A 12468-nucleotide genomic window follows, 5' to 3' on the forward strand; every position below is an offset into this window, starting at 1 on the left:
CCTCCCTTTTGTCTCAGGGATTCCCTAGCCTCCTTCAGGAGGCACCTTCTATACAGACCTGTTCTGGTTCTCCCTGCTGATAGTGCTACTCCTTCAAATTCTTTTGTATTTCCTTACTTGTGTACATGCTGTGTGTCCCAATAGAAGGTCAGCTGACTGAGGGCAGAGGTTTTTTGCTTGTTTGTTTGTTTAGTTCTGCTTGTTCTCGTTTGGCTTTGTTTTGCTTTCATAGCCTCTAACACACTACCTGGAGTACAGTAGGTACTTAATAAATGCATGCTATTGTTGAATTCTTATGTCTACGACTTCTGTAAGTAAATTACCTTCCTGAATGAGTCTCCCAGGCTTTGACTCAAATTTAGGCATGTGTGCAAACTCACGGCACTCCCAGGCTGACAGGAAGTTTAAAGCTCTTCCACTGTCTGTGAGTCATTCGCACAGGTACAGAACTCACACCGAATTCCTATAGTCCTGTCACCTGTGATCTCCTGCCTACCTGCCCTTCTGCTTTCAAGCAAATCAGGTTTTATATGAAGAACAAAACTCATCATCTGCAAGTTTTCAAAACATATTTTACATTTTTAAACATTGTAACAGCAAAAATTCATTCTCTTCAGTTGAGTACACACTTTTAGGGATCTCCAGCCATAATTCTTCATAGCACAATATTCAGGAAAGACTGTCATCAATTTCCCAGGTGAGAATCTCTGAACCCAGAGACATACTATGTTATGCCTAAGAATCCAGCTATTCAAAACCAAGCGGATTGTGGGAAAAGGCACTTTGGAATATGTGGAATTCTTACATTACAGAAATTTGGGCAGGCTGGGCTATCTTTGGAAAAGTCACAAGTTCTTTCCAGAATTATGTTGAATCTGCCGCTTTCAATGTCCGGGTTCTAAATTTGAAGGTCCTTCAGGTCAATTCTATCTCTTTTTTTCCATTTTTTGCTTTGTCCAGCACTGGTCTGTTCCTGAACTTCTTAACGTACAAAGTGTTGGTGCTTAAATAAGATTGTTCCACTCTTCTGAGTCCTGAACTGGGTCAGGACTTACTAAAAGACTCGAATTCCAACAGTCCCCGAAGAGAAGGAAATGAATTCTGGTATAAATTTTAAACAGCTCCATATGGGAAGGAAAGAGTGAGGTCATACGTTTAGGACCAGTTAAAGGCCGTAAAAATTGAACATTATTAACACAATCATTGACTAGTCCAGGGCACATGACTATGTAAAAGGAGGAAATATTTTACTTTGCTCTAGTGTATCTTCAGCTTCTGGGGCTTTGAGGGAGGGGGGAGCAGAATGGACCAGGAGCTGCCAGGTCGGTTGTTTGTTTTTTTCTGTTTTGCATTCTCCCCCTCTATTTCAATGACAATTTGGAATAGAATAGTTTCTACCAGGCACCATTGTCTCCCTTGAGTACACTTCCAAGGCAGACCCACCCTGAATGTTTCACAGCCCAAATGTACCTGACCACTCTGTAGCATGGAGTCTTTAGAAAGGGCGCACCAAAAAGTAATCAAAATTCTTCTCTCAGGCTTCAGGTTGTGAGTGGTAGGTTAGAATCTAAAGTGCTATACTCAGAACAAGCCTCTTATGCCAGCCGAAGATCTATAAGGTCTTCTCAGGTCGTTGGGAATGAATCCAGACCCCTCAGGCCTTTTGTCAGTTAGGAACAAATGAGAAGTTGTAGCAATAAAGACACCATTGACTGGCCCACTCTGTGGTTCCAAGTGTTCACTTTTCCCACTGGTTCATCGAAGAAATGGGGCAAATAGGGAAAGCTGCACCCAGGGCACTTTGGGATCAGAGGACATAGAAGTCGTTGTTATTGGATAGATCTGTGAAATGATGAATGGCGAGGGCTGAGATCTGGGGAGCTGTCGTATTCAGTCTGTTACCATTTTGAACCCAATGAGTTCCCACCTGCTGGGGAACAGGTTTGCAAAGGTGAGTCTCCCATTGCGTCTGGGTGGGGGCCTCTGCTCGATTCTTGTTCCTGAGTGGCTTCTCCCCTTTGCAGTAGGTCACACAACACCGACAGGCCCCTGAGGCCTTGCCTTGTTTGGCTGCCACCCCTGTGGGGGCTGGAGCTGTCCCTGCCGCTCTCCTTGAACCCAGGAGCTCTGGTGGCACTTTCAAACGGCCCCTCCTTCTCTGGACATGGTCAAGGCTGATATCTGACTGGGAGGAGCAACTCTCATTCCAGCCTGAGCCCGAGCTCAGGCTCCTCAAAGGTAAAGCCAAGCGCAAGGCCTTCCAGAATCGGGACCCCGAACGTTTGGACCTCTCACCCTCCCAGCTCACAAAGGAGACAGAGTCCTTCAACTGCAGGATGCTAGGGTGTGGGTGCTCTCTAAGGGCCGGTACTCCACCACCACCAGCTGGGTGGCGATGGAGTTCTGGCATAGCACCCCCAGTTTAAACTCCAGCAAACTGATGCTCTTCTCTGTCAGGTAATCAGGGCTAAGGACCACAATCATCCTCCGGCTTCTCTGAATGAAGTCGAAAACAGCTTCCACGGTGTCTAGATGAGAAAAGTAGAAAAGAGAGAGAAGGATAACAGACTAGCAAAAGGATGAAGACCCACTACAAGGCCAAAATCTGGCTTTGGATAAGAGTCAAGAAAATACAGCTCCTTTCTTTACAGAGATAAAGGACTAAGATTATGAAATTTGGCTTATACTGGCAAAGATAGTTGGCGTGTTGCTTGTTTGGCTTACATATGTTTTTGTCTTCTGTCATTCTTTTCTATTTTATGTTACAAGGGAAAGTCCCGTTGAGAAGAGTGGAGGATAAGTGAAATGGAGTGAATGTAAAAGCAATAGAGTGTACATATATACATACATTTGATACCTATATGAAATATAGATATTTGCCTATATTTTATAACTGTTGCTCTTACAGGTATATGTATGTGTAAATGTATATACACATATATGTGTGTGTGTGTATGTGTACACATAGTATATAGGTATATATGTATGTATATTTGTATTTACATGTATATGTGTGTATGTAGGTATGTAATATATCCATATCTTTCCATTAACATATGCAGGTAGAGAAAGCCCAATAAATATGCCATGCATCCTAAGGACAGGTCACAAGTGCCAATTTAGCCCCCATCTATCTGGAAAATATCTTTTCATCAATAATTGAGGCTATGGGATTACAAGTCAAACTCTACAGACTGGGTCTCAACTCAGACATTTTCTCTGTTGAATTTGGGAAAAGAAAATGGAGCAGTCCAGGAAGAGAGAGGATACTAAATGCCATTTCAGAAAAGGTCATATTCTGCAGTGGATTAGTGCAGGGCATGGAGTCAGGGCAATCCTGGGACTAAAGCTGGCCTCTGATACTTTCTAGCTGGGTGGCCGTAGGCTCGTCATTTACTGCCTCTCAGCCTCAGATGCCTCACCTGCAATGAGGCATCTGAATGTAGCTTCATCGGCCTCTCTGAGGATAATAACCATACCCACAGTGCCCGCCTCTCAGAGATGCCGCTGTCGTCAAGTGAGATAATGCTCTTACAGCATTCCGTGAGCTGTAGAGAGCCATATAAATGTCAAGTACAAATACTTACTTTGGAGTGGACCCTGCTAGCTCAGTGCTTCAAAAACACACTATCCTTTTCCTAGGAAAGCCATCCCTTCTAAGGGTGTAAAGAAAAATGTGGAGCCCTTTAAAAAGCATACTGACAAATGTCCCTTGGATACCGACGCAGCGTTTTCATTGTTATCAGTTAAAGGATGACCTCAGGCCCGTACTTTATATGCCCATAAATGAAGGCTGATGAGTTACACGTAATTGGATCACAAGGAAGCTGACAGGGATTTAATAGAGGTAGGTGGCTTATCAAATTAATTCTCTCCAATTAATGGAATGATCATGAATCATTAAGGACAGCTAAAGAGATGCATACTCAGCAAAAGACCTGTTGGCTGGCTCTAACCATAATGGGGGCGGGGGTGGGTGGATAATAGCTCAATAAGCATTTTTTTTAATGTCCTACAAAAGCAGCCTAAAATTCCTCTTACCTCCAAAAATCTATTTTTTTTCCTTCCTACTTCCCTTATCTCCTCTAGTATAGATGGACTAGCAATTAAGGCTCACAACATCAGTGTCATCCTCGACTCAACTCTCTTACCCTCTACCTGTTTGCAATCTGTTGCCAAGGCTTGTCAGTTTTCTTTTTGTAACATCTCTCCAATCCATCCTCTTCTCTCCTCTGACATTGCCACCATCCTGGTGCAGGCCCTCATCTCCTCACACCTGGACTATTGTGGATAACCTACTGGTTGGGCTGCTAGCCAGGAATCATTTGCCCACCCTAGTCCACTAGTCCATCCTCCACCCAAAGTGATCTTACTAAAATAACGCAGGTACTCAGTAAACTTTAACCACTGCTTATCTCCTCTAGGATAAAACATGAAATTCTCTGATTGTCATTCAAAGTGGTTTTGAACCCTGCACCCCCTGCCCTCACCCTGTGAACCTTCCTTGTTTTTATACCTTGTTTCATTTCCCCACCACCACATACTCTGACCCAGTGCCTCCTCGTTGCTCCACACACAGGACACTCCATCACCTTACAGAGCCATTTTCTGTACTTGTCCCTTATGCCTGCAATGCTGACCCTCTTCATCCCTACATTCTGGCTTTCCTCGCTTCCTTCAAGGCCCAGCAAAAACTTACCTTCCATGGGGTTTCAACCCACACTTTAAGAAACACTGAAAGGTTTGAGAGTGGTAACAGTTTAAAAAGCCTTGTTCTAGAGGAACCCTTTCCTGAGCCCCCCGAATGCTAGTGCCTTTCCTCTGGTGATTATTTCCAATTTATCTGTATAGAGCTTTTATTTCCATGTTGTCTCCCCCATCGGACTATGAACTCCTTGAGATCTTAGCATTTTGTTGGATCTCCAGTGCTTTGCACAGTTCTGGTACGCTGTGGGCACTTACTAAATGTTTATCGATTGATGGATAGATCACTTGGTGAATGTGTTTTGTATTTTCCACAATAGAAAAACATGCTTGCCATGACCCATGTTATATGAGATATAAGACAGAGTTTCTAAACATATCTGGACGTAGGTATCCAAAGCTGTTGCTGCCTTCTAAGTAATCTCTATGCACTTGTTCCGAGATGCTATCCTAATTTAAAACATGTTTGGATTTCATCTTTAACTACTGCCTACAATGATCCAGAGACTCTTTCAAAAACCTCAACCAAAGTAAGTTTCTGTCTTTCATAGCCAATTGTTATTTTGAAGCCAAAGCTGGTGAAAGAGGTGGGGAATTAAACAGGAAAAATATTATTTGTTGTTTAAAAAATGTGCGTGTGCCTGTGTGTGAGCACACATGTGTGTGTGCACGTGTATGTGTGTTGGAGGGTCAGGTGAATTAGCAGAAAAGCAAAACTTTGAATTCTGTATGAGAGCTCCTAACCTGGCTTGGAAGTGCAGTTTCCTGGTTGAGGGCAATGTTTATCACCAGCCTGCACTGTCCTTTCCGAGCATCCCTAGTCTTGCTGCAGGTTACCATGGAGATTACTCTAGTTACATCCTCTCAGTTGCTACCCAAGGTAGCTGTAGAAAAGATAGCAACCCTAAATCTCTGTCTAGCATTTTAATGTTGAGTGCACAGAATATCGATGGGGTAGAAGGGGGGATTGTCTGCCAAGATATTTACCTGGGTAGAAGGTACAATTTGGCTGCAGAGTTTAAAAATCTTACTTTATTGTGAGCGTTTGCTACAGAATGACAGTTCTTCTCTTTAAATCTTCTTTGGACATGTGCATCTGGTGGAGATGAAAATGCCTCTGAATCACTTAGCTCCTTTGTCTCATCCTTGAGACTACTTTGGAGCTCCAGGATAGCAAACAGAGTATCAAGCATGGAGATTGAGTGGGGAGAAACCAAAGAAGCCTGAGCAGCCTTCAATGAAGGATGGAATTTGTAGTGGTGCCCAAAAGGGAAAGTAATTGGCTGGGGTGAAGGAATCTGAAGAAAAGCACAAAGAATAGAGCACTCCATTATCTGTATGTGTGACCATCTTTTTTTGGTACTCTTAAGACCGGGGTTCAAATCCACATTTACTTGCTACTTGGTTGACTTTGGGTAAACTACTTCTTTGATCTAGGTATCATTCCTTCATCTGTAAAATAAATTGTTTGGAATAGATGGGTTCCAAGATGATTTCCAGTGCTAGAACAGAGTCAAAATCTTGACATCATGGCTTGGGATGGGAGATAAACTTTCAAAGAGAGGTAAGCATTAATGTTCTAGAAAAAGCATTCACCTTAGAATCAGAAGCCCCGAGGTCCCATCCTGCCACTCTAAGTACTCAGGAGGCTGGCAACAGCTTGCTTTTGGAAATAGCTTGAAGAATGCATGGAGGAGATGGATTCCTTAGTCTATCTTTCCCCTTGCTACTCTCTTGGTTAATTTATGTAGAAAGTAGAGAAAGTTATGCATGAGGCTGGCCACATTTGACACAAGTTAGCATTTTTCAAAGTCCATGAAATGACAAAGAATCTATAACCCGCCCTGGCATTCAGATCTGCCACCTCTAACTTTTCTTTCTTGTATGCTCCTATGTAATATCTGTTGGCAAGTAGGACCAACACCCTTGTTCTCAGACATGCTCCAGGTACAAAAGTCTTCTTTAAGTGAAACTTTTTTCCCTTATGTCTCACTAATCACATGCCATCATGAAGGATTGATCTCATCTTAGTAGCTAAAGTCCCAAAGTAAACTTAAAAAAAAAATGGAAAGAAAGATGCACAAACTAAAATTCAAAATGGAAAATAAATGGTTTATTTTTAAAATAAGCCAATTTACAAAACAAACAGAAAAGGTACAAAAATACAGAGATTTTAAAAATCTCAAAATATGAAAACATACAGAAAGAAAATATTCAATGACCAAGTAAAACTGAGTTGAACCAATAACCTAACTTTCAGATTAGATTTAGCTTTCTGTCAACTTCAGCTAGGTTACAAAAGAGAATGTCGTTCATGTCTATGGTACCTGTCATAATGACTTATCTGTTCTAGGGCTCTGGCTCCATTTGGATTGAGAAAGACCTTTTCCGGGCAAAGAAAGGCCCTTTTTCTGTTTCTGACTGGCCTCCTCCCAATCCCATCTCCTCCAAAGCACATACACGTACCTACTCTCTTCCTGTGCCTCTTTGGGGTGGAAATTAGATGCCAACCTCTCAATGTATCTTTATAAGCAGCAGCAGCAGCTACACCAGCAGCAACAAGACTGAAGAGGCAGCATTTTGACAAGCTCGATCCCAGAACCAGAACCAGCAGAGACAGAATGCCAAGGAAGTCAGGACACCTGGAATATTGAAGCAGACTGCTTCATGGGCACCCGAGTCTCACTGCTTTACCCAAAGAATTTTAGCAGGTTCATTTGAGTCAACAGATGAAGAGAAAGGTCTACAATTGAATGCTGTCCTGATAACTGACGGGCAGTTGGGCCTAGGATGTGGGGGACATGCTTGCCCTCCTTTCTCCAGGGCCAAGCACACATTCAGTACTTAGCCCACATGTACAATCAGTTAGCTAATATGATCCTTCCTCATGGCAGCAAGAGCCCTGACTATGGCACAAGTCATCAAAACAAAGATGATGTCACCTACACCCAGTAACGCAGTGATGGGAGACCAGGTGTTCAGAACCGATGGCTTCTGTTCAAGGTGGGGGGTGAATGCTCACCAAAGCATCCACGAAGAGACAAGGAAACACAAAAATGTAAGCTACAGGTTTTGCCAAAATCGCCTAAAAGGCTCCTTTACCTGCTGTTTCTCTATGGTGTCACAGAAAGCAGGCAGACTGGATTTGACAGTGGAGGACTTGGATCAGAATCCCAGACCTGTGCCTTTCTACCCATGTGAAGTTGGCCAAGCTCCTTCCCAAATATATTTTTTTTGTTTTACTGGAGACAATCCTACCTATAATACTTAATACTTACCACATGGGAAGCAAAGTGCTTATACACACACACACATATGTACACATATATATTCTATATATAGTAGTTTTATATACACATGTGTGCATGTGTATATTTAAAGCTATCACTCCCATGTACTGGTGAAGGTGCCCTGGGCACACATGTAATTATGTGTGTGTGTGTGTGTGTGTGTGTGTGTGTACACACACACACACACACACACACAATGAGGACTTTATTTCTGATTTCTTTCTGACTTTTAAACATTGCATTTTCCATGAAATGCCTCTTTCTTCACCAGTGACTTTCCAAAGACAATTTGAGCTACAAGGCACTGGCCAAAGGAAGGTAGGATTCCTTCTTCTAAGTGGAAGAGAAAGTGCACAATAGGGGGCTGTATTGGAGGACTTAGGCAACCTCTTGAAAAGATGGCCTGTAGGTTTGGTCCCCATACCGAAGACCATGGGAAGATGGCTGTGTGTTTTTTTTTTCTTAGACAGAAGTAACTCTTTCTAGAATCCTCTCATCATGGATTCTCAGAATCCGTAGTAGATTTCTAGTAGGATCTAAGGGATCCTATGGATAGGATCAGTAGTATGTACCTAGAAGTCACTGGCCTTTAATAATAGAAAAAAAGGACAGAAATAAAAAAAAATATATTAGTGCATCTCTAGGAAGTCAGTAAGTATAAGGGGGGAAAGCACCAGATATAGAATTGGAGTATGGGGTTTTAGTCATGATTTTACCCCACTTAACCTGAACCTCTGTCTCTCTCATCTGTAATATGGGTATAATAATGTCTACAATGCCAACTAACAGTTGCTATGAGGCTCCAAGGAGAAAATGTAAGGAAAACTGTTTTGTAAACCAGAAAGCACCATTAGACGTGTGAGTCGTGAGAGCCCTGACTCCACCTCTGCTGAAAGAATAGCCCTTGCCTGTGGCTGATGGGGAGTCAGAGATGCATGTGGCAGCCCTGTAACATCAGTAAAGTTGTATAGCATTTCCAGCCACACTGGTTTCACAGACCAGATTTTTCACAGGCACCAGGCTAGAGAGGTTTGTGGTGGGTGATGTATCATAGGGCAGACACTAACAGCCAAGCCTTTGAGTGTTCTTCTGGAGTCCGTGGTCCTGGCCTCCTCTTAAAGTGTGAGTAGAGAAAAATGAGGACAGAAGCAAGCCAGACACTCATTCCTGGCCTATCTGTTTCAAAAAGGGGTCCCTGGAGGGCTGGGAAGAGCTCGCTTTGGAGAGAGGGGGGCAGAGATGGAATACAAAGATGTGGATTTTGTAAATTGGGCTGGAAAGCTCAGATACAGGGCTCCCACCAGCCAGGACCTTTCCTAGACACTGCCAGTAGGTGATCACATGCCTGCCATTTGGGAACAGTCATCCTAAACCATGGCACTATCTCCAGAGGACCAACTATCTGCTCAAATCAACTCATTCTACATAAACCATATCTTATCTCTTATATTTGCTGGGGGGAGGAAGGTGGGGGACAATACTCCCAGAAGTTCTCTCACACAAAAGTGTGCCTTTATCTGACCCAAAGAAGCAAAAAGACCAGGGGTCAATCTCTCGGCAGATTTTTCTCAACCCTTTCACTCTCAGACATTTTTTAAAGAAGAATAGGAGAGGCCTTGCTCCTCGCTGCTGGACCGGCTAGGCCTTTTCTTCACAGGCATGGCCACCTGCAGTTGCTTCCAGAACCTGCCTTGGGGGTACTTGGACTTCTCCCCTTTCCACTTAATGACTGTGAGTGCCTTCTGGGCCCGCTTCAGCTCCTTCACCTTGGTCTCCTTGACCGCTTTATACTGCACTAAAATGACGTGTATGCTGCCTCTAGAGGCCATGCTTTCTAGGCCAGCTTTGAGCTCCAGGAGGCTCTGGGTCCCCTGAAGAATGTAGTTTGGACTCAGGACAACCAGCAGGCGTCTGCTTTTCTGAATGAAGCTCAGAGTCTCGTCTGTGACAACTGAGAGAGAAAAGATCATGGTAGTTAGTGTGGATGGAAACTAGGTCACTCTGAGCAACCCTAGGAGAAGAGTATCCAAACTTAGGGAAAGGGACTAGCCAATGAGGCTATGATGAGCTCTTACACTGGGCTCCCCTCCTGGATGGCGAGAGAGGAACCAGACCCATGTTGGGTAGTTAAATAATGAAACAAACATTTCCCAAATAAAAGAGATGCCAGGCTGGACTGAAATGGAACAGGGCTGGCCTTCATGGGCATTTAGGTTTCAGAACCCATTTCTGAGGAAAAGGACATATGTATGTAGGTATATATGCATTTCTATATGTATATGCCTTTGTATACACATACAACCATACATATGTACACAAACACACATGTATACAAACGCATATATATATATGCACACATAGGCACATGTACATATATACACACACATGTGCTTGATACGATGACCTTTTATATAGGTATATCCATTTGTATATCTATATCTGTAAATATCCTTTATATATGTGTGTGTGCGCATGTGTGTATGTCCATATATCAATATAGATGTTCATATATACACACAAGCATACATGTGTACATGTCTGTCACACATACACACATCCATGTGTGTATGCATGTATGTGTGCGTATGTGTTTGTGTTGCACTCTTGTGCTATAAGCAGGATGTTTTCAGAGAAACTTGGGCAGATTTCTATGAACTAATGGCGGGTGAAGTGAGAAGAACCAGGAGAACAATCTATATCACAACGAAAGCATCGTAAGGATAATTGACTATGGAAACTTAGTATCTGTGGTAAACAGAAAGACCCAACACAACTCCAAAAGACTTAAGATGAAAATTTCTCTCCACCTCCAGATAGAGAATCAATGGATTCAGAATGCAGATTGCAGCATCTTTTTTTTTCCCTTTTTATCAGAACATAGTTAATGTGGAAATATTTTTTGCGTGACTTCATATGTATACTGGGTATCATTTTTTTTTTACCTTCTCAATGAGTAGAGGAGAGATAGGTGAAGTGAAGGACAAAATTTGGAAATGAAAGTGAAAATTTAAAATAACAGAAAGAACTCTTTTCTAGGCAACAGGGAGAGGCAGGCAGGCTAGAAGATCAAATCAGTTGAGAACATCCCCCAATCCAAGGACTAGAATAAGATGTAGGGCTTGGATCATGGGAGGTTCTGTGACATGGAGCTAGGCTGGTCTTCCTCCATTGACACCCAGAGATGTGCCTGTGGGGGTGCTCTCTGAAGAAGAAAAAAGACAAATAGAATCCCGTAGATAAGAATGCTGGATTGGGAGTCAGAGGGGCTAAGTTTTGAATCTTGGTGTTCCCACTTGCATCCCACATCACTCTAGGCAATCCACTCATCTTCCTTGTGCTTCCACTTCCTCTTCTTTGAAACAAGGGGGTTGGATAAGATGTCTTCTGAGGAGCCCACCTGCTTCAAGCCTATGATTCCATGATTCTAGAAGCATACCTTTGGAATATTCCTAAGTGACCCATATAGCTCATCAGAACCCATTGTACTGGCAAAAGCCTTTGTGTTCCCTTCCTGGAATACTTTGTCCCATCCCCAGTGTCTCTGAACTCTCTGACTTCCCCAAGCCTCAGCTCAACTTTACTTCTTCTAAACATTGCTAGTTGTAATCTGTCTCCTCCATGAGAGGATTAGCTCCTTGAGGGCAGGGACTGCTTTTTGCCTTTTGTTGATATCCAGAGCGTTTCACATTCTCTTACTTACAGACACTGTTCCAGTGTCTGACACAAAGTAAGCCCTTAGTAAATGGTTGTTTCCTGTAAGAGGAGAGAATTGGACTAAATGAATGAATGAGTAAATGAAAAGGCATTTCTTAAAGTTGCTTATAAAAACAAGGGTTGGGACTGAAGATTTTTGAAGGCCCCACTGAATTTGAATCTATCATCCTTCTACCTCTTCTGTCTTCACTAGCCTCCAAGAGACTCAACTAAAGTATTATCTGTAAGAGGCCTCACTTTATAATGCTCAGAAAATGACAGCTATTATTAATGTTAATTTTGGTAGCACTGGACAGAAACAAAGCATGACCCTTTCATTTTTTCCCAAAGTTCCTAAAGCCACATTTCAGTCCTTCCTACCCTTTTGACTTTAGCAATGTGACATCATCCTTGGACAGCATCTTCTGAAGAAAAGAGAAGCACACACGTCCAACAACTGAGTGACGTTTGGGAGAAGAAAAGAACCTCTGCTCTTAGCTCTGAGGTCTGGGCTCAGTGGTAGAAATTAGCCCCTATATTTTCCCTCCCTAAACTCACATTGCAGTAGAGCAAATGTCTCTGCAGTGACTGTCTGATATGTCTGTGTTTCACTGAGAAGCAAATATTTCCTTTTGGTCGGGAAAAAAGAATATAGTGTGGAAGAGTGAGGGGGAAGACATTTTGAGTGACTTGATTCCTCTTTCTAAGATCCTGCTCATTTCCTGTCCCAGACTCTCAGAGATAATCCATCTCCTGGTGTCTGCTTATCAAGCCTCTGTAA

At 42.8% G+C, this 12468-nt stretch overlaps 1 protein-coding gene across 1 annotated transcript in view; it reads right to left on the reverse strand.

The window, feature by feature from the left end:
* Nucleotides 1-246: 246 nt before the first annotated feature.
* IL1RAP (interleukin 1 receptor accessory protein) overlaps nt 247-12468 on the reverse strand; it is a 134828-nt gene continuing 122606 nt past the window's right edge. Inside the window, 2 exon segments of the mRNA XM_020964737.2 lie at nt 247-2356; nt 2359-2528. Of these exon segments, the coding sequence (XP_020820396.1) occupies nt 1808-2356; nt 2359-2528 (719 nt within the window). The 3' untranslated portion in view covers nt 247-1807.

This window comes from Phascolarctos cinereus, unplaced genomic scaffold, assembly GCF_003287225.1.
Source record: "Phascolarctos cinereus isolate Bilbo 61053 unplaced genomic scaffold, phaCin_HiC Scaffold_7;HRSCAF=346, whole genome shotgun sequence".
In the NCBI taxonomy this organism is placed as follows: Eukaryota; Metazoa; Chordata; class Mammalia; order Diprotodontia; family Phascolarctidae; genus Phascolarctos; species Phascolarctos cinereus.